General features: G+C 41.9%; 2 protein-coding genes across 7 annotated transcripts in view; both read left to right on the top strand.

Moving 5' to 3' along the window:
• Positions 1-11,589, top strand: part of FGD6 (FYVE, RhoGEF and PH domain containing 6) — a 72,958-nt gene extending 61,369 nt beyond the window's left edge. Inside the window, exons 18-21 of one of the 2 annotated variants that reach the window (XM_059471529.1) lie at positions 1,341-1,468; positions 3,432-3,560; positions 5,820-5,968; positions 8,449-11,589. In XM_059471529.1, coding sequence (XP_059327512.1) covers positions 1,341-1,468; positions 3,432-3,560; positions 5,820-5,968; positions 8,449-8,485 — 443 coding nt within the window. In that variant the 3' untranslated portion in view covers positions 8,486-11,589. Of the gene's footprint in view, positions 1-1,251; positions 1,469-3,431; positions 3,561-5,819; positions 5,969-8,448 lie in introns of those variants that run through there. The other variant, XR_009418444.1, reaches the window with a different exon arrangement.
• A 3,021-nt stretch (positions 11,590-14,610) lies between these two features.
• The window catches only part of NR2C1 (nuclear receptor subfamily 2 group C member 1), a 47,074-nt gene continuing 39,855 nt past the window's right edge, over positions 14,611-21,829 (top strand). For 2 of the 5 annotated variants that reach the window (XM_059472473.1, XM_059472467.1), the window contains exon 1: positions 14,641-14,702. Coding sequence is in view for 1 of the 5 variants with exons in the window: in XM_059472472.1 (XP_059328455.1) it covers positions 15,491-15,574 (84 nt within the window). In the remaining 4 variants the exon portion in view is untranslated. Of the gene's footprint in view, positions 14,703-15,363; positions 15,575-21,829 lie in introns of those variants that run through there. The other 3 variants (XM_059472471.1, XM_059472469.1, XM_059472472.1) reach the window with 3 other exon arrangements.

The raw sequence follows: 21,829 nt of genomic DNA, 5'->3' as shown, positions 1-21,829 counted from the left end.
TGCCTACTGAACACTGGCAATAGGGAATTCAAAATAAAACACCACAGCTAGAGCAGTTTTCACTGGAACACTTTCAGAGAATGTGGTGCCTAGGGGATAGCAATGGCTGGATAGCCTAAAGGTAATAACATTTGCTTAAAGATGAGATCCAGGGTCAGTGTCCTCATCCTGAGAAAACTCTAGTTCATCTCTTTGAAGAAGCTTCATATCATTCTGCAAAGTGTAAAATCAATGGAAGCACCTCCCAGTGAGGTGAGAATCCAGTCCCATCTCACAAGACTTGCTGTGAACTAAATTGAAATACTCGAGTGTAAAGTACCCAAATGAGCTGTAACAGACTGAAAAATCTTTCTGGTCCCCTTCCTCAGCAAGGCTCCAGTGTGACACAAGCTCTCTGGGGTATCAGGAAATCTGAAGTGCCTGGTGAAATGATAAAGCACTGGATCCCAGCAGGCTGGGGGTGACATTTCCAGTGGGGGTGCGGAGAACAGCATGGATAATCCAAATGACAGTGGGAGCCTATGGTGATGGGAAGGGCACTGTCTGAGCACCTGCAGGTGTCTGTGCTGGGCACTAGAGGCTGCTGTGCTGCAGGCCATTGCAGTGCCTGAAGCTGGGAAAAGGGCTGGGGAGCAGGTGCACTACAGCTGGCAATCACATTGCTCTCCTGCTCTTCTCATTATCTCAGAGTGTCACCGAGTTCAGGGCCAACTCTAGAAGTAGACTTTATGAAACCACTCCTTCCAAGTGCAGCTGTAAAAAAAAGTGTTGCTAGAAAAAGGATTTTTGAAGAGGTGAAGTGTTGCTTAAGTCTTCCAAGAGAGATGAGTAACTGCCTGTGGCAGTGCAGAAAGACAGCATATGCTGGGAGATGGGAATGTCCAGAAATGTGTGTGTGCTGGAAGAGGAACATCCCTATTGAATAAGGCTGAGAAGTTAACAGATGTAGAGAATTGAAAGATAAAGTACAGAAAACATAGAGGACAGGAGTAAAAATTTGCTGCAATTTTTAAGACTTAATTTTCACCCTCTTTATGAGCAAAGGCAGTTCAACACCCAGAAAACAGACTTTGAAAACAAACAAGACCAATTTGTTTAGTTTTAAACTTCTTGTGTTTTTTTTAGTATAATTGTGATTTGGGGAATTCTAACTCATGGTGTTGATGATAACACTGAAAAGTTAATTCAGTGCTGAATTTCACATGATTAGGTGTTACTATTGTAACCCTGTAATCTGAATTAAAATGCCAGCTGTTTTTAAGAAGAAAAGTCCAAGAATGAATTGCCTGTGTTTAATCATCTGTGACATGAAATCAATATATCCATCCTGTGCACTTCAGATAACCAGTGCACTCCTAAGAGCGGATCCCCAGTCAACCATAAATCTCCATCAAGTGCCTTGTCTACAGTATTGCAAAGTATTCCCTCTGGAAGAAAGCAGAAAAAAATTCCTGCAGCCCTCAAAGAAGTAAGTATTTTATTGGTCAAAAGTGGTACCTGCTTGGTATTATATCATCAATATTAAAAGTGGGGGAAAAAAATCCTTATTTTAACCATCTTACCTAGAATCAAAAGTCATAATGTGTCTCTGAGGTTTGGGCCTTAGTTTTAAATAGGCAGGGACATGAACAATGAAGCACTGTGTAAACTGCATGAACACCTGTAAGACTGTGATTCAGAGCTATAGTTAAAATTGTAATTTCTTTCTTGCTTCCCCATGTTTCCCTGAATTGTGATTTATCACTGTACCAACAGTCAATTACAAGACTCCTACACCAAATCAGCTCTTGGTTTATGATTAGGAAGGGTAGAGTAACCACACTTACTGTAGATCTTGGGAATGGGAGGAGGTGATTTTTCAGCAGGTTTGCTGATGACACCAGGCTGTGTGTTGCAGTCCACACACCAGAGAGAAGGGATGCCTTCCAGAGGGACCTGGATAGGCATGAGAGATGGGTCTGTGTGAACCCACAAAATTCAGCAAGTCCAAGCCAAAGGTCCTGCAGGGAAATCCCAAGCTGAGTGGGGAATGGGTTGATGCCAGCCCTGGGGAGAAAGAGCTGGGGCTGTTTGTGGGTGAAAAGATCTACATAAATTAGCAATTTGCCCTGTAGCCCAGAAAACCAACTGTGTCCTGGGCTGCACCCAAAGCAGCATGGCCAGCAGGGTGAGGGAGGAGATTCTGCCCCTCTGCTCTGCCCTGGTGAGACCCACCTGCAGCATAACTCTGGGGTCCCTACTGTAATAAGGACATGGACCTGCTGGAATGAGTCCAGAGGAGGGGTACTAAGTGAGGGGTACTAAGTTGTGGGAGGGCTGAAGCACCTCTCCTAATAGAGCAGGCTGAGAGACTTGGGATTGTTCAGTCTGGAGAAGAGAAGGCTCCAAGGAGATTTTGGAGCAGCCTGCCAGCATCAAAAGAGGGGCCTACAAGGAAGCTGGAGAAGGACTTTTTACAAGGGCATGTAGTGATAGGACAAGGGGGACCCTTCATAAGTTGAAGGAGGGTAGGTTTAGATTAGATACCAGGAAGAAATTCTTTACAATAAGAGTGGTGAGGAATTGTAACAGGTTACCCAAAAAGGGGTTGTGGACTCTCCATCCCTGGAAGTGTTCAAGACCAGACTAGAGGGGCTTTAAGCCACCTAAGGTCTAGGGGAAGGTGTCCCTGCCCATGACAGGGGAGTTGAAATGAGATGAACTTTAAGGTCTCTTCAAAGCCAAACCACTCTGATCCTATGATTCTTCTTATATAGGAATCTGTGTTCTCCAGCTATTACAGTGACCTGAGGTGGTCGCTGGGGTGAGAGAGGACGAGAATCTTGTTTCTTGATCAGAAGGCTGAATTTATTGATATATGCTATAGAATACATTATTACTATACTAATAGGAATAAAGACAGAAGCTGCAGAGGCTTGCTAAGCTAAGAATAGAAAGAATCTAAAAACAAGAGAATTCTCTGTCCCTGCGTTCCAGAGAGCTTGCCCTGTGATTGGCTCTTAATGGTACACATGGAACATGAACCAATCACAGGTGCATCCTATTGCATTCCACAGCAGATGATAATCATTGTTTACATTCTCTTCTGGAGCCCTCAGCTTCCCAGAAGATGGACAATCCCAAAGAAAGGATTTCTGTGAAAAAATGTCTGCGACATCCACCTGTATGTTTTCCTCAGCATTTCTCTTGTCCTGTTGTATCCAACTTAAGTTCCATCCTTTACTGGAAACCTCTCTTCCAGACCAGATAAATGGTAGCAGGCAAAAAAATTTTTCTTTCATCCACCTGAGTTAGTTAGCAACATTAACCTGAGATCAGGTAAGAATTTCAGTCTCAGACAGGGCTTTGGAAATCTGTTAAAAAAAAAAAAAAAAAAGCCGTACTGTGAAATCTTATTAGGGTTTGTTGATTCATTGTTTTTTCCTCTTCAGGTTTCAGCCAATACAGAAGACTCTACAATGAGTGGCTACCTACACAGATCTAAGGGCAGTAAGAAACCATGGAAACACCTGTGGTTTGTTATAAAAAATAAGGTGCTATACACATATGCTGCTAGTGAGGTAAGAGACCACATATTAGAGACTAAATATCCAATGATAGTACTGTCTTTGTAACAAAGTTGTTTATTCTTAAGATCTAGAAAAAAAGCTATAAAATTAGATCACCTTACACTATTTGATCTGATTGTGATGCAGTATTTTGAAAAGGCCTAGTGAGCTTGACACCATAATAGATTGATATAGCTATGGTGTTTCTGATTCCAGATCTAGCTTTGATTACCTCTGCATGGCACACCATTGCTCAGTTGTAGGTATTCTCTGAGTCAGCTGAATACATGGGGGATCTGTTGCATGCATCACAGTACTAGTGGCAAAGGCAACATTATAAAAGCATCTTGAACTATCTTGTTCTGCAGTTCCATAAGGTAGTTTGAATGCCTGCAACAGGAGTAAACTAAATCTCTTTACTTCTCCTGAAACTGTTGTCTTCAGCCTGGAGTTGTTATTTGATATAAAAGAAACGCACCTTATGTAATGGCATTTGCTTTTTTATTTAGAATGTGTAGTCCTATTGCAGTGTGGAATAATCTCTAACATATATATATATATGTATAAATGGTACATATATGTGGTATCCCAACATGTGCTGAGGATCTATTTTATTGCATCTTAGTATGTTCTTAGAATCTTTTGTAACATATATGGGTGTATTGATCTTGGGCTTCAGGTTTTTGTATTGTTTGTTATAGTTTACTACTAGCTTTCAAGAGCAAAATATCCAAAGCATTTGTTTTAAGGTATTGCTATCCCTTACTTTCTTTCTAATTGTAAGGCCCAACCTATCCTGGCCATGTAAAGAATTATCCTTCTTCACTCCACACCACTCCCACTCTAGTTATTTCCTGGTTTGTGCTCAGATTTTTTCCTGGGTTGTTCCTGCCAACCTTTATTTTAGAACTTGGAATTATGTCTAAAACCTGTGATGTTGTTTCCACTACAGCATTGGCAATACTAAAAATAAAACCCAACCCAAGTGGTTCTAAAAACAGTTTAAAGAAGTATCTAGAAAACAATTACTTTTACATCAATTAGCAAATAATTTCAGAGCATTGTGTTTCTTCTGGCCTTTGCAAAGGAAACTGGAGAGGTAAAAAAAGAGCAAAGTCTGTGAGTCACCTTAAATTTCCTTTTGCTTTGTTCCTATGAGATACCAACTTTACAGAGTAGCTTCAGTTTGCAGTTCACAATCACAAAATTAACTCTTTCCTATTTTCTTAAACTGAGGAATATCCATCCTTAGTTTTCATCCTGGTGAGCCATTGCAGAAGACATTATTTAGAGAGTCTAAAGGGAAGGTGCAGTGTTGCCTTGGCCACTTAAGCTACTTATATTGGTTCCAAGTGACAGAAAGATCAATGGTAAAGAAATAACCTATTAGTGGTACGAAGACCTGAGACAGTGAAACAGATTACTCAGCCTTACATGACTCTTTTCCAATATCAAGAAATGCTGCTGTCACAGGACACTTTTGTTTCATTGTAGAGGCAATAACCAAAGTCTTGACCTGATGTATCAGTGTTTATGTAAATTTGGGGGCGGTTAGCTATTTTTTTTTTCTTCTGCTCATGAGCATTGCAGGAGATTGCATGCAATGCCTTCCACTGTTTTGGAACTTGCACAGGATAAAAATAGTCCTTTTTTCCTTTCCAATAATGCTGTGTATTGTATCCATTAATAAAAAGCCAAGAGTATTAAAAAAAACAAACAGGTAACTGAGGTAAATGAGGGAGGGTCATTTCTAGTTGACTATTAGTGAACAGTCAGCAACTTGTTTTCCCCTATTCTGTTAATTTCTAGCAAAAGAAAGTAAGGTAAGTTTAGCCATTTAAATATTTGGATCTTGACTTCAGTGCTTGGGAGCACAGGCTGCTCCTCCTTTTAGCATACTCAGTGCAGTTAATAGCATCCCACTTCACTTCTGAGCTTGCTGCAGAGAGCACTGGGCATGATGGGCCTCTGGTCTGTTAGTACAAGAAGTCCTTGCCAGGCAGAATGATGGGACCATGCAGTGAAAGCCAAGGTAGATGCTATCAGGGAAATGAAAAGAGGATCAGCAATGTTGAAGTCTGTGAGGTTTTATTTCCTGTCCCCTGACTCATGCCTGGAGAATGTAAAGAGCAGAATTGTGTGTGTGTATATTTAAAACAATTTGTTATATTGTCTGCTGCAGTGGTATGGTGTGTGAGGTCTAAATGCATGCCTTAGTATGTCTTACAAGCTCTAATTTTGTATTTTTTCCTTTTTTTCCCTGTTACATAGGATGTGGCAGCATTAGAGAGCCAGCCTTTACTTGGATTCACAGTCAGTGAAGTAAAAGGTGAAAACTCAGAGTCTAGAGTGTTCCATTTACTGCACAAAAACACTTTATTTTACATATTCAAGGCAGATGATCCCCATTCAGCTCAAAAGTAAGAAACTATTTGAATTCATTGCTGTTACATATTTCTAGAAAATTCAGAAGTGGTGAATGTTAATATTCACACATTTAGCATATGTATAAAAGATCCATATTATATCATAAGTAAATGAAAGTTTTAAATTATTTAAACATAAGGTTCTGGTTTCATTAGGGCTTCTGAAATGAAGGAAGCAGACTCTCTTCTGCAAAAGACTGAGTGTAGAATGAGAAAGTCAAAGATAAAATAAGAAATCTTTCTTTTTCCTCACCTGTTTCTCTCTCATCCTGGTCTACTTAAGTGAAATTTGAATGTTACCTTTGCATAAATCCAGAAAATATTTTTAAGAATTAACTGATATGCTCCTTTTTTAATTTCACCTGTTCATATTAGTTAATCAATATATGGCAGTGAAAAATAAAGCAAACACTAAAACTTGGGGGCCAAGGTTTGAAGTGTGTGAGCCGATGCCCATGAGCACCTAGGCATGCACTCAGACCTAAAGCTTGCATTCAAAGAGCATTCACACAAGCTGTTTCATTTCAAGTCCTGTCTGGACTTGGAGTCATATTTATCAAGCTATGAATTGTGTTGGTTTCATGCAGAATAACCTGGAAGCTTGGTCATTAATCAGTAGAAAACATTCATCACATGATTCATAAAGTAAACTAGAAACATAGAAGGCATAGAAGGAATACATGTAAAGCTCTCTTATCTGACTGGTTTCATTGCCATTTCCCCTAATGAACTTCACATTATTAAATAGATTTGATGCATTTACAAGTCCATTATCAGTACTTAAACATTCAAATGGATGCAGGTTTAGTTTTCTGCAAATAGGAACATTCTAAAAACAAAGAATCCAATACAACAGGAAATTTTGAACAGCTGAGAATGTGCTTAATGACATTTCTCTACAGAAGAAAATCTGGAAGTCTTTATTTGATATTTGGGTATATTTTGTGCTGATGTGCATAAATGTTTCTTTTTTAATTAAGATACTATCCTGTTGTTTCCCCTGTGTCCTCATTTGTACTATATAAAACAAACTAAAAAACCCCCAGGCATTCAACAGGTTTATTTTTCTTCTCAGACAATGGCTTTTCTCATCAGAGGAAAGCTTGAAATTGGACATAGTGTATTTTACTGAGGTTAGGAATAACATTAAGTACTTTGAATTTCAAGCTTTCTCCAAGCATTTAATATCCTTAGGAGATTCATGCTGAACCTTCAGAATAAATGCTGCTTTTACAGCCTTAAAAGGAAAAACAAAAGCATGCTGTTGGTCTGTTTGCAACAGTGGACACTATTTTCTCCTGATAGGACCAAAGAAATACCTGATCTGTTTGTCTCAGTGCAATAATAAATTTTAACAGACCGTTACTTTTCAATGTGGTTTTAAATTCCAGTGCTGTGTTCAATGCTTAAACTGTTTATGATTTTTTTTGCATTTGTATTCTACTTTAGTTGTTTTTAATGTATATATGGCAGTAGAAAATACTAAAAATATTACTAAAATATAGGGTAGATATTTGAGCTGTGTGTGCAGACATCCGTGAGCATGATTAATATGTTCATGCCAAAAGCTTGAATTCAAAGAACATGCACACAGCTACAAAATTAAATGCTCAGGGCAAGGAAGAGCCAGCATCTGTGACTAATGTTTAGATACCCTGTGAATACCAAGACAGTTTGAATTTCCATAATAAAGATAATTACAGTCTTTGTTTCGTTCCGTTCCTCCAAGATCCCCACTCAGGAAAAAAATGCTCATTATGTGGGCCTCTTACCTTTACATACACACAGTTCAGCCCTCACTTAGGAAACAGAATTATTTGTTCTGTAGCCTTGGAATGCTTCAGGAACATTAATTTTTGCATTCTTGAGAAGCTGAGGATGTTTATTACCCTCCTAACCAAGTAGGAAAAGAAATCACAGCTATAGGGAGTAAAAGTATGTGAATATTAACTTTGAATTTCCAGTTTGAGAAACCTTGGATCAGCTGTTTGGGACTTCCCCCAGTGCCCTCTATGCCCTTCCCTGCCTTTCCATGTGCCCTGTGACCTCCTCCCTCAGCCCCAGCAGTCCTTGGCTTTTACCTGCTGCAGAAGCAGAGCCTGGGTTATGCAGGTGCTGCCTCAGGTACAGCAGTGTCCTGATTCCTCCCAGATCATGTTTGCAGGGAAAAAGAGAAGGGAGCATTGGGGGTTTTTAAAGGTGTGCAGAACCTTGGCATAGCCTACTTTTAGGGCATTTGATTTCCCAGCTTCACTAGTTCTTTGTGCACGTAACTTCAGTATGGGAGAGGCACAGGAAAAAGCTTCTATGGGATGGCTTTGTACCGGGCAGCTCTGTATGGTTGGACTTTGGTAATGCACTCACAGACCAGCTGGATGTATGATGTTCCTTCTTGTGTCAATCTGCAGCTAGTGACAGCATTGAGATTTATTCTTTTATCAGCTACTTCCTAACAGTGTTTCATTTTCTAACAGGTGGATAGAAGCTTTTCAAGAGGGCACTGTATTATAGCAGTGTCAGAATTGTGTCTGCAAGTTTAAAGGAAAATATTTGAGGATGGTCATAAAACAGACTACAGCAACTGTTCAAAAAAACAGAATCCTGCCATCACAACCTATATAAAATTGTATATTTGTCAGGATTAGGAGTTGTTGCATTTTTAGTGTAAAATAATATTTTTCTAAAGAATTGTACGTATTTCCGTGTTGATACAAAATGTGTTATTTATTAAATTCCAGTGTTTACTTAAATGGGCAGAATTATTTGTGCATTGAAGTCCAAAGTGTCCTCAGAGTGGCAGATTGTTGGTCAACAGGTTATAAGCTTTATGCTTTATTTAAAAAAAAAAAAAAAAAAAAAAACAAAAAACCACAAACCAGATTTGTCGCAATGGTGCATTTCCTTGTGATTTGTGTATAGGTTCTTGAGTTGCTGATGTTCACTTTGCAATTTAGCAAGAACAGATTGGTATAGGAATTTCACAGATTTGGGATCTTTGTTGACTCTGTAAGCTCCTTTTTGAGAAGTTATCTGATATTGACACTCCTTCCCTTGAATGGCAGTTGAAATCTTGCATACCAGTACATTAAAACAGTACAAAAATTCTGGGTCACAAAAACAAAATACAGTTCGATTATTAAAAAACAGAAAAGGGAAAAATATTTTTTAAAAGTTTGCAATTGCAGGGATAAGGCATTAGAACTGTTACAGTACTACAGATGCCAAAGAGACTAAATGAGTTATCTTCCAGCAATTGCAAGATGAATTATCTTTTTATGTTTCCAGGAATTATTCAAACAGAATAAAAGTACATTTTTGATAATCAAAGACAAGATATCTTATTTGTTTCAAAACTTCATGTCAAATGAGTTCTGTACACAATATGAAACACTGTATTGTATAAACTATTGTTCAAAGAACAGTAAACAAATATGTGCACCCTCTTCTCTGAAAATTTTAAAACTATTGTATATTTAAATATTATGCTTAAACTGGAATTGCCATACCAAGACAACAGAGCTTTTTTAGTGCAGAAGGCATTGAAAATGCATACCATTATTGAAAATACCTTTTGTTTACAATAAGATTTGTTCTGTTTGACACTTTAAAACAGAATTCAACTTTAGGTGTTTGGGTTTTGGGGTTTTTTTCTTAAATCATCAGTATACCTCATTAGGAAATACTTACTGATGATTCTGGTGCATTTAGTCTATTTAACTTCTAAAAAGTGTTAACACTGTAATAGCATAAATGGAACTACAACTATGAAACCCACATGAAAGAAAGCCATTTTTATGTCAAATGCAATGCATATGGTAGTCAGTTAATTTTACTGTATGAAACACTTGTTATAGTGCCCCAAATCAAGCTAGTTGTGGTAACAAAATTAAGAGCAATTAACTTTTAATTAATAGTTTGAATCCCACATTATTAGCTATTCTGTGGCCTCACAGCAGAAAGAGAAGAGATGGTAGAATAGTTAATATTCATCACAAAAAGGCCAAGAATGAAAATGCAAACCAAAATTCTCTTTTTCCCTCAATATACCTCAAGGCCAGGTCCAAGATACTAACAGAGCTCTGAAAAAGCCTAATTTCCAAGAGCTTCTCTAAAGTTAGTAGTGGGCTTGGAAGTCGAATTCTTAATATTAACTATACACGAAATTTCCTTGACTTCCAGCATTTCAGCAGAGTACCTAATGAATCAGGGACTTAAGGGTGTAGATCTGACTTCCCTCAGGAATGCCAGAGATTTGTCCAGATAGTGTTGGAAATGCAGCAGGAATCTGATCAAAGCCTTTATTCTCTTTTATTGTAATACAAATGTGCTAAATGAATTCTTTTCTCTTGTTATATACAAAGGGCTTTTACTTAATTTTCAAAAACAACTGCTGACTGAAGCTAAGTAAATTATTACCATATCTCTTCAGGGTGATTTCTGACATGATTTTTAGTGTATCCAAAACCAAACTGGTATCAATATGACATAGATGGGATGTGTCTCTTCCAGTTTATAGTATCAAAGGGAAGAGCTTCTTCATATTTTCATAGGCACTGCACACCAACAAAGATGGCAAGTCATGAAGCAGCAAATGAATCAGAAATTGGATAGGAGCAAGCTAATTTAATTTCAGTTTATGCATTGATATTTTCCCTGCTGCAAAACAGAGCAATAAAAGTCAAAACACACTGAGTAAGGTGCCCAAGTTCTGCTTCATGTGGTGTCAAACTACCTCTAGAGGATTTGGTGCAGAGGGAGAAAATAGTTTAAAGTGTTGTGTGGAAATCAGAGGACTCCTTCCAGAAGTGACTGATCAATCAAAAAATTTCTGACATGAATAGATTGGAACAGAGCCTTACAAACAGTAGTATACATATTGCAGTCACATTCTGTGTGAAATAAATTGTCTTTGTAAACGTGTTTGAATATTTCTTTTCTTCACTCCTGCAGTAGTGCTTTGTGTCATATGAAGAACCCACAACACAAGCATTTTCATAACATTTTCAGATGGTTGCTTTTCAAACTTGCCCTATTTCTCCAGTTCACCTCCCAGTTTGATGCATTACCATCAAAAGTAAAATATTCATGTCTTGATTTGGCTAAACACTAAAACAAGAACAGAAGTTTTCAGACACCTGCTACCTCTTCTTATAAGAATCTATAGTTTGTAATCAATTTAAGATTGGTTAGTAGAGTATGAGACAAACATAAGCATTGAATATTAGTTCTAACATTTTTGTTCATAAATAAATTAAAGCTTTTAGGATCTTGAATTCTCTTTAACTTAAAACCGTGTGCCCAAAGGACTTAAAACAATCTGAGCAGCTGTGGAACACATTTTACTAAATATTTTGTGCATGGAAACTCAATTACTCAACCATGTTTATTACATCATAACTTAAAGACATGTCTTGAAAGACACATTCAGTGCATTTGTTTGCTGTAACTGCTGTCCCCTATTTACCATTCAAATAGGATTTTATTTGGAGCAGTCCTAAATCATACTGTCTAAATGGAAGAATGGAATTTTTATTTTGTAACTGAAAACAGTTTAAAGTTGTAAATATTTCTGTGGATATTCATCATTTTTGTATAAATAAATTCACATTATTTGAGTCTGTGTCTTTTAATATTTTCAGGTTTTATGTATTATGTAATTTGTGTGTTCAGTGATTTTCAAAAAGCAGAATTTGTTCCCATTACTTGCACATCAGTCTTACTTTAAATATCATTCCAAAGAATTAAGGGGGTTAAGTGTATGTGAAGGTCAGATGAAGGTTGTTACATTAATAAATCCTTTTGCAAAATGTAGTTCTGCTGTGTCAGTCAAAGGATGCCTGAATCACAGCTTCTGTTGGCCTTGGGTCCTGCACGTGGGTCAGAACAACGCCAGCAGGCTTGGGGCAGGCAGAGTGTCTGGAAAGGAGCTGGGGGTGCTGGTCAACAGCAGCAGAAATGGAGCCAGCTGTGCCAGGAAGGCCAAGGGCATGCTGGCCTGGATCAGCAGTGCTGTGGCCAGCAGGACCAGGACAGTGACTGTCCCCCTGTACTCTGCACTGGTGAGGCCATGCTGCAAACGCCACGTTCAGTTCTGGGCCCCTCCCTGCAAGAAAGACTGAGGTGCTGCAGGCTGTGCAGAGAAGGGCGGTGGGGCTGGGGAAGGGTCTGGAGCACCAGTCTGATGGGAAGTGGCTGAGGGAGCTGGGGGTTTTACTCTGGGAAAAGGGGGCTCAGGGAGTCCTTACTGATCTCTTCAAGCACCTGCAAGGAGGTTGTAGCCACGTGCTCAGCTTCTTCTCTCAAATAAGGAACAGGACAAGAGGAAATGGCTCCAAGTTGCAAAAGGGGAGGTTTAGGTTAGATACAAGGAAAAACTCTTCATCCCAAGGGTTGCCAAGCGCTGGCACAGACTGCCCAGGGAAGCAGAGGACTCATTATCCCTATTCAAAAGGTGTGCAGATATGGCAGTTTGGGACATGGTTTAAGTGGTGGACTTAGCAGTTGCTGGGCTAAAAGTTGGACTCAATTATTATCTTAGAGGTCTTTTCAACCTAAATGATTCTTTAATTCTATAAGTATTTTAGCAGGGCATGTAAGGGAGAGATTTTTCTGTCAGGTGAGTTATGCTGCTTCCTTATATATGTTTGAAAGCAGTTTTTGGAAAACTTGCAGTAATAGCAGAAAAGGTTTTGCTTCTCTGTGTGTTGTTGATAGGGATGTATCTCTTGCAATCCTGGCTGACACAGCTACAGAGGCATGCCTTCGTATACAGATCAAATATGAATTGGGTCACTTGCTAAAAAAAACAACAAAGTATGTTGTACGGGTTACACTGACATTTCTGCTGTACTGAGGATATCAGAATACTTGGCTTAAATAAGATTTGGTGCAAATTGCTTGGCATTTGTTAAATTAAACTGTGCTAAGCTCCATCATTTAGAAACTGGATGTGCAGCTCAAGCTAGTTTGGGAAGTGACAAGCAATATAAATTGAGAGTGCTGCAACATTTGACACTTAAAGGAATTGCTTAGCAGGCTAATTTTTCAGATTTAAAAATTCTACACTGAGTTCATTTGCATTTGGTGTTTGGGAAAGTCTTTGATCAAAAAGCAAAATGACTACGCTTGCAAATACTCCTGAACTAGTGATCTCAGGCTAGGGCTGATAGATACAAGTGCAGCTTGTATCCAGGGACTGGGAGCAGGAAGAAAAGAGTAAAGGAATTGACAAGATAAGAGTGTGCATAATTTTATTGAGGTTAACACATAAATTTACTTGTATTCTTTGGGTTTTTTTTTCCTGTCACTGCTGCTCAGATGTTGATGCTTATGTCATTTGATTCAGTAGAAATTGTATTAAATGGTCTAAATGATTTTCAGCTCATGAAATTGAACATACAGCCCCGGTGACCTAATGATCTTGAAGTTGCTGCAGATCTCTGACCGCAGCTTGGCCATCTTCATTGAACAGATGAAAGAGTAAGAAGGGAAAGGCTGTATTTTAAGTATAAAACTCTCTTACTTAAAATCAAGGTCATTAAAAATAATTAGCATAAACTAAATAAGTAGCTATCTCAACTTTGGTCCAGATTTTGAGACCAAGCCAGAGCAGCAGCAAGCTGTTCCTGTGGCACTGCCCCAGCAGGAGCAGGCACTCATTGGCAGCCAGGCCATTGCCTTCCCAAGAGCTGTGCAGGGCACTGCTGACATGTAAGGATGGAACTTGCTTCTGCCACGCAGGCAGAGCTCAGCTCTTTCAGACTCAGCTGGCTGAACCGCTACAGTGACTGTGCAAGGCACTGTGTGTGCCTCCATCGTGCTGCACATTTCAAACCCAATCTGCCAGCATTGCCTATGGCTCTGCCTCGGCCAGGAGAGCCCACCAAGCTCCCCTAATCCCAAATGCTGTGATGCACCTGTGATGTTCAACGCTGCTTGGTCCCATTTCTCTGCAGGGAGCAGCAGTGGGGCTGTGGAGACTTGTGCTCTCCACTTGATGGGCAGAACTCAAGAAGTGTCTTCAGTTTTGGACCCTGGACTCTATAAAGGAGCACCCAGAGGTGGTCAATAATGTTTGTGAAGGGTCTTGAAAACATGCTTCATGAAGAAGGCTTGAGGGAGCTGGGTTTGTTTAGTCTCAAGAAGAGGAGGCTGAGGGGAGCCCTCATGGCTCTCTCACAACTACCTGTAAGAAGGCTATAGTGAGGTGAGGGACTGATCCCTTCTAGCGTGCCTGCAGTGAGAGATCTAAAGAAGTGCCTTTAAGCGGTCCCAGCAGAGATTTCCAGATGAGAAAAAAGATCTTTTTTCCGTTAGGATGATCGGGCACTGGAACAGGCTGCCCCGGAGTCACCATGCCTGGAGGTGTTTTAAGCGGCGCCAGGATCTGGCGGCGGCTGGTGTGGTTTAAGTGTTACAGTGGCAGCAGTGCTGGCTGGACGGCTGGGGCGATCCTAAAGCTCTGTTGGCACCGCGATGTCCGTGTGCTCCCAGGGCCTGCCCGTAGTGCTGCGGGCCCGCGGGCGCAGCGCCCAGGCCCGGCCCGGTCCCGTTAGCGGCCGCTGCCCGCGGCCCCGCCCTCACCGCCGCGCGCCCGGGCGCAGGCGCAGAGCCCGCGGCGGGGCGGGGTCGAGCGGCGGCGGAGGCGGGGTCGCGAACTCTGACCCCCGGGAGCCGGAGCCGCGCCGCAGCCAAAGCGACCCGCCGGACCGGCCACCGGGCCCGCCAGGTGAGAGGGAGACCGCCGGCGGCCGAGAGGCGCCCCCCGCAGCGGGCGCGGCCCGGCGGCGGGAGCACGGGGAGCGGGGCCGGCCGCGCTGTAACGGTGCGGGCCCGCGCGGCTCCCGGCCGCCACCGCTGCGGAACGTGCAGCCGAGCGCGCCCGCCCCGCCCCGGGGCCCGGCCCGGCCCCGGGCGGCCCCGCGCCCCCCGACCTTTCACCTACAGGAACCGCTTGCGTGTCCCGCCGCCCCGCATCCGGGCGGCGCCGCCCGCCGCTTCCCGCGGGAGCCGGGCACAGGAGCGGGGGGGAGGCGGCGATGGGCGATGCCCCCTGATGCTGGGCCCCGGCCCGCGCAGCCATTTTGTGCGGCGGGGGCGGGCACGGCGCTGGCTCCGTGAACGGGCGGGCAGGGGAGATGCGAGGGCTGGGCTGCGAGCCGGGCCGGCGGGGAGGGCTGTGGACGGAGGGCCCGGCGTTGCGCTATAGCCTGGCCTCGATGCCTCTCTCTTTCCCTCTCCCGAGCCCTGCGCCTCAGCATTCCCGCGGGGTGACCCTGAGCTTCCCCGAAGCCCCCAGGCACTCCGCCTGCCGACGGCATCACCCGCCGGTTCGCCCTCTGGTGTATCCCTGGCGGCTCTCTGGGTTTGTTTGGGTTAGGGCAGTATGTCCTGAGTAACAGCCGGTATTATTTTTACTGGGTTAGATGGCCCTGTCTCTGTTCCTACTTATCGCTGGGTAGAGTATTTCTTCGAAGCTGCAGGCTTTGTGGAGTTTTTATTTTTTTCTTTGTTGCCATGTATTGCTTTAAGTGTAAGAAGCACGGCCGCACTCCCCAGGATGCTGTGGAGGGAATAAAGGAGATGCCGTGTCTTGTGCAGGTGAACTTACGCAAGAGAAGAGGGGAAAAAAAATAGTGGTTTCACTGAAAGACGAGTGTGTGTACGTGATTCTTGAAAAACCAAGCTAGGCATTTATTCTTATGTGAAATCTCTCATATGAAACTACTACTGTCAGCAGAGTGGACTTGGGAAAGTGGTGTAGCACGAAAAGCTGCATCCACATTTGTCATGGAAAAATAAGATGGAAAAAATTCAAGTGGTTTTCTATATGACAGCTTCCTGGTTTTGGAATCAGCATTGTATAAGTAGAAGTATCTGATCAGTGGGAAAACGTCAAAATTCAGTGCCAGTTCAGACTGTTAATCTGGTGATTCTAATTCTGTATGGCTTTTTCTGTAAGTTATTTTTCTGAAAATAATTCCATGAATATTTTCCGCACCCCCTTTAGTCCGTGGTTGGCCACTGTGACATGAGATGTCCAACAGAGCATTTAGCCCATGGCTTGCTCCTTGGTGTACAACTTTTCTTGTACAGTAAAGTTGTTTGAGTGAAGTCTTAAGGTCTGTGAAATGTTTGCCTGCTTCTCTCTGTAGCTCTTTCTCCAGAGATATTGCTGAAGCTCTCTTATCACAGGGCTAAGTATTTTCATGTGATGGTGGTCAGCTGTATGTGTGCACGTGTGTGATAATACAGGGAAGGTAACTGAGGTCACCCACAGGGGTGTGCAGTCCTCAGCTGCTTCTGCGCTTCCTGTGCACTGCACTGAATGGTTGGACACCACTTGCAAAGTCTGCTGCATTCTGCAGCAAATCAAGATGCTTATTACAGAAAGAAGCTCACAGTACATAAATTAACTAGCTTTAACTCTTCTTCTTAATTATTAATATAACTGGTTTTCTAGCTGCTTGTATTTTCTTGTGAAACATTCTCTTGAATGGAACAAGTTTCATAGGAGTTCTGATGTCTTTAAGAACAGTTACATCTCAGGTTAGATTGTGGGATAGGAGGGTTTTTTTGTTTGGGGTTTTCATGGTTTTGGTGCTTTTTTTTAAAGCCTGCCTTAATTTTTCAGTTTAAGGTTCTTAGCCTGTGAAGAGAAAGCTCTAAGCAACATCTGTAACTCTGAAGCTGACATTGTTTTGGGGAAAAAGGGGTTGAACTGGATGACCTCCAGAAGTACCTTTCAGCATTATTTCATGACTGTATTGTTATTAAAGGTCGGGGGAGCAGACAGGTGTGCAGGGAACCAAAACCAAACAAAACCCCACTGATATGGTGGCATGCTCACCTGTGAAATACAGCTACAGAATGCTTATAGCTAATGTGGTAGTCCAGTAGAAGTGGCTTTGCTCCATAATGTGAAATCTCATATTTACAGTAGTAAGATTAATTTGTTCCCTATGCTTATACTCAATTTTTGCTTTAATTTATTGTATGCTTATTATATTATGTAATTTAAGTTTGTGCAGCCAGTGAATTTGCTGGGGAGTTTCCTTGAGGTGAAGCAAAGCAGTCTCCATGAAGAAAGTAATTTGTGTCTAATGCTTGAGTCAAAAAAACCTGACAAAAAGCAGTACCTCAAGCTTAAATAAGGAATTCAGCTGTATGTAAGGACCAGAACAGTGTCACATCTTACCTTGTCCATGTTTGTTGTGGCTGTGGACGAAGTGTGGCTCTCAGCTGGCAGGTGCTGCAGCTGGTACCGGGTCTGTGTGTCTGTCCTGCTTCAGCAGCTGTCCTGTCTTAAGCACTTTTAATAGTAACCTTTTCTAACCTGAGTTGTTTTGGCTGGTGGGGATCAGGGAGCCTGTGGTGGGTTTACCATGCCCTGTGAAGCAGCAGTAATCTGCTGGGCAGGGTTACCCACAGGCTCTGGCTGGCACAGCTCTGCTTCTTGTCACACACAGGCTGCAGTGTGCAACCCGCAGTGACCATCAGGGGAAACTAGCCTGTACCTGCCTTACTTTCTGGCAAAGTTGTTTTTTTTTTTCCCCTCCTCAGTGGTGCTTCAAGCTGCTTTTTGCATTTTGATCTTGTGCCTGTACATTACTGGGATAAAGTAACGTGCTGCAAAACAGAATTCTATCAGTAGAATTTTATGGATAAAACTGTAAAGGTACAGTTAATTAAATTCTTACTCTTGTGTATGCAGACCTGTCCATATTTTTAACCTTCAGTCATCAGCTTTTAATTCCAGACATCACTGCATTACTTGGCAAAATCTTAAATCAGCAAAAGATTTATTTTTTGTAAAACCAAGCTTTTTAAAATTCCAGTTCTCTGAGACTGGAAGATGGCTTGTGCTGAGTCTCGTGTATGTGATGATGCAGGGCTGCAGATTTTGTAAGGAAACACATTCCTTCCTGAAGATCATGGTCTAAGAACTGCCTTTCTGTATCAATATTTAGATTAATTTTGTTGACTTTGCCAGGCCTTCTCTAAAAGGCTGTTTACATTTATGTAATTTAAATTACTTTTGTCCAACTTGGCAGCAAGCCAGGCTGGACTCAGCTCAGTATTTGAATGCCTTTGTCAGAAGTTAAAGTGGAAACTTGAAAAATATAAACCACTACAAAACTAATGCCAAATCCTCTGCTATTGTCATATGAGTCCTCATAAACGGTTATTTCATTCCAAATAAGTTGAGGTTGCTGTTTGTAATTTAGCAGTAACTTTGTGGTGTGAGAACTACCCTATTTAGTGTGGTAATGTGTTTCCTTTCAAGTCTTAGCAGGACAGTGTGTCAACATGATTCTTAATTGGACTTAATATTAAGATTTTTTTTTTTTGAGTGCCTTTCATATGTTTATAGGAATTGAAAAACACACCCACACCCACTTAACAAAATCTAATCCTGTGTAGTTGATAACAAAGGAAAAAAAATGGGGAATCACAAAGTGACTTGGGTTGGAAGGGAACATCAAGATCATTTTGTTCCAACCACCCTGCCATGGGCAGGGATGCCATGCACTATATTGGTTTGCTCAGAGCCCCATCAAGCCTGGCCTTTAATGTTCCCAGGGATGGGGCATTCCACCTTCTCTGGCCAACCTGTTCCAGTCCCTCACTACCCTTGCAGTAAAGAATTTCTTAATGTCTAATCTAACCTGCTCTCTTTCAATCTGAGGCTATTCCCCCTTGGCCTGTCACTACATACCCTTGTAAGAAGTCCCTCTTCATTTTTCTTGTAGGCTCCCTTCAGGTATGGAAGGCTGCTGCTGGGTCACCCTAAGCCTTCTCTTCTCCAGGCTGAACGATCTCAGCTCTCTCAGCCTGAGGTGTGCCATCCCTCTCATCATCCTGGGAGCTCCTCTGGGCTCCCTCCAGCAGCTCCATGTCCTTCCTTTGCTGGGAGCCCAGAGCTGATGCAGCCCTGCAGGTGGGGTCTCACAGGAGCAGAGGGGCAGAATCCCCTCCCACAGCTTGCTGGCCATGTAGTTTTGGATGCAGCCCCAGGACATGTTTGCTCTTCTGGGCTGCCAGTCCACATTGTTGTGTCCAGCCTCTCATCCAAGAGAATCCTCAAGTCCTTGGCAGGGCTGCTCTTGATCAGTTCATCCCCCAGAACATTTTACATGGGTCAGTGTCAACAGTGATTTACTGGAAGGATGTGTGAGAAACTCACTTTTGTTGTATGAGGGTTTTGCTTCTTTGTTTGGGTTTTTTGTTTTGTTTTTCCTTTTAATCTGAAGGAAGCTGAAGAGGCTTGCTGATTTCTCTAGAGTATCTTCATGTATCTATCAACTGCCTCATCTGTGGTTGTAGTTCAGAGAATATTCCAAATGGTCATCTTGCATAACGCCTGAAAGGGCAATTTGGCATTATAGATAAGCTGGTGTAACATTGTGGGCTTTTTACCAAAAAGAACTGATCTTGATTCTGGTCCTACTTGCTTTTCCTGTGTTGTGTGTTGTTAGGTGCAGGGTGAATAAAGTCAGAAGATGAATTTACAGCTATACAACCATGAAGGCAAATGCAGAGTGGAACAAAGCCAGCAGTGGGGCTACCTCCCATGAAATACTGTAATTGTACCATAGAGAAGGTATTGCCTCCAAGTTTGGAAAGAAGGGTTTGCCCTTGCTGTGATGTGTTAGGGTGATCTTGCTGTGGCAGCTGGAATGGACCTGGCTGAACCTAATCCAGTGAATGGGGAAGCCTTAGGTCACATGAGCTTCCCGGTCCTGGTTCATGGTGCAGCTTCAGCTCTGGTGCAGGGAATCAGTTTGGGATTTTTTTATAATTTTTCCTTTTGCAGGCTTCAGGTAGAGATGCAGGCTATAGCTGACAGTACACAGGGCAGGTTACCTGACTAAGTGGCTGTGTCCTTACCTAGCTCGGGCATGTAGCCAGTGCTCCTGGGAGTAGACTCCACTTGCCTTTCCTCCTCCTTTTCCCAGTTGGTTGTGGGACTAGTGAGCTAAGTCAGCTCGGCTGTGGCTGATGGGGCAGGTTCTAGAGATGCCATGACAAAAGAAGCAGAAGCCAAGGCCTAAAAGTGGGGCTATCCCTTTGGTGGCCCAAACTGTAAAAGTTATTTGTTAGTCAACTGAAAATTTATCCTAGTGATTGTTTTCTCATGTTTCCTCCCAGTGTAGTACTTGCTTACAAAAAAAAGATAGTGAGAGCACTGATTTTAAATTATTTGCACAGGCATGCCTACAAATGCATCTCTTTTTGTATTGCTTTGTGCTTTTTAATTACTCCCTTATGCTTTTGCAAGTGTCTCATTTTCCCTTGTTTGCCTTCAGGTCCAGCTGCTTCAGTTTTGTGTTGTTACTTACCCTTATATATGCACTGTCTAAATCTTGGTCTCGTGAATTTAAAAAACAGTATCTAACTGGGTGTCAAGGGTCACATAATATTCCTCAGTTCATTAATAAAGAGAATCTTACTCCTTTAAATCTGCCAATTCTCGTACCCTCTTGAACAGTGTGGTTTATAGAACAATAATCCAAGAATAGCTCATTTAGCTTGCTGTCTTCATTGAGCTTTTCCTATATGAAGCACTGAACAGTGGCATCCATCATTTGTCCCACAAATGCGTTTGAATTCCTTGGTTTAATTCACTGTCTGTAAAGCATTGCAGAATACTGCTCTAACATATAAAGAAATCTTGAGGGGGGTCTTTAACTTATTTAAGCACTAACTCGGGCACATTTAATCATAGAGGGAGTGTTAAGTGCATTCTATTCCATGTGTAGGGGTTTATTAAACAAGTTTGGCACAGGCTATGCTGAATTCTTAATTAGTGTATGATTAGTTTGCTAATGGAAGTGAGGACTAGTTTCCATTTTAAGGTACAGAGTACCTGTAAGCCCAGTGTCATGACCTGAGCTAAAATCCTTAGTTGACTTTGAGGTATATTGAAATCATTCAGTATTGAAGCAGTATTTCTACAGGAGATTGTTTCCACTTCTTTTGCAGTTGGTTTTCTGTTATATTCACTTTTTGAGCTTTCCTAAAAAGTTGTGTTGACCTTCCTGTATTTACTGTGTGCCATGGTTTAACCCCAGGCCGGCACTTGCTCGCTCACCCACCAGTGGGACTGGGGAGAGAAATGGAAGGGTAAAAGCTGGAAAACTCATGGGTTGAGATAAGGGGAGTTCAATAGGGAAAGCAGAAGCCACACAGACAGGCAAGGTGAAACAAGGAATAGTTCACTGTATCCAGCTGACAGGCAGGTGTTCAGCCATGTCCAGGGCAGGCTGCTGGCTGAATATCCGATGTGATGGCAGGGGGGGCCCTATCACGTGCAATGCCTGCTTGGGGAGACGCATGCCAGCGCTCCATCTCCTTCTTCCTCTTTCCATTTTTATATGCTGAGCATGTCATATGGTCAGAATATACCTTTGGTCACCTGTCCTGTTGTATCTGCCACCCATCTCCCACGTACCTCCAACTTCCTCACCAGTGTGGCAGCACAAAAAGCAGAAAAGGTCTTGGCTGTATGTGAGTGCTGTAAGAAATAACAAAAACATCTCTTGTTCTCAGCCCTGTGTTCATGACAAATCCAAAACACAGCCCCATACCAGCTACTGCAAAGAAAGTTAACTTTCCCCCAGCCAAAACCAGCACACTGATAAAAACAAAAAGTGAAGTTCACAGTAACTTCTGCAGTCATAACTAATTAATGTACTTGTACCTATAAAGTATCTAGAACATACTTGTGTATCTTCATTAGTTTAACAGGTTGATTTCATCTAGGAAAGACCCCTGTATTAAGACACAATACATACTTAGTAATTAGAAGAATCATTATTCACTCCATACCTAGAGTCAAACTGGTTTAACAGT

Source organism: Ammospiza nelsoni, chromosome 5 (assembly GCF_027579445.1).
Source record: "Ammospiza nelsoni isolate bAmmNel1 chromosome 5, bAmmNel1.pri, whole genome shotgun sequence".
NCBI lineage: Eukaryota > Metazoa > Chordata > Aves > Passeriformes > Passerellidae > Ammospiza > Ammospiza nelsoni.
The sequence above is the reverse complement of the archived record's forward strand: the minus strand, read 5'-3'. Positions and strand labels throughout refer to the sequence as shown.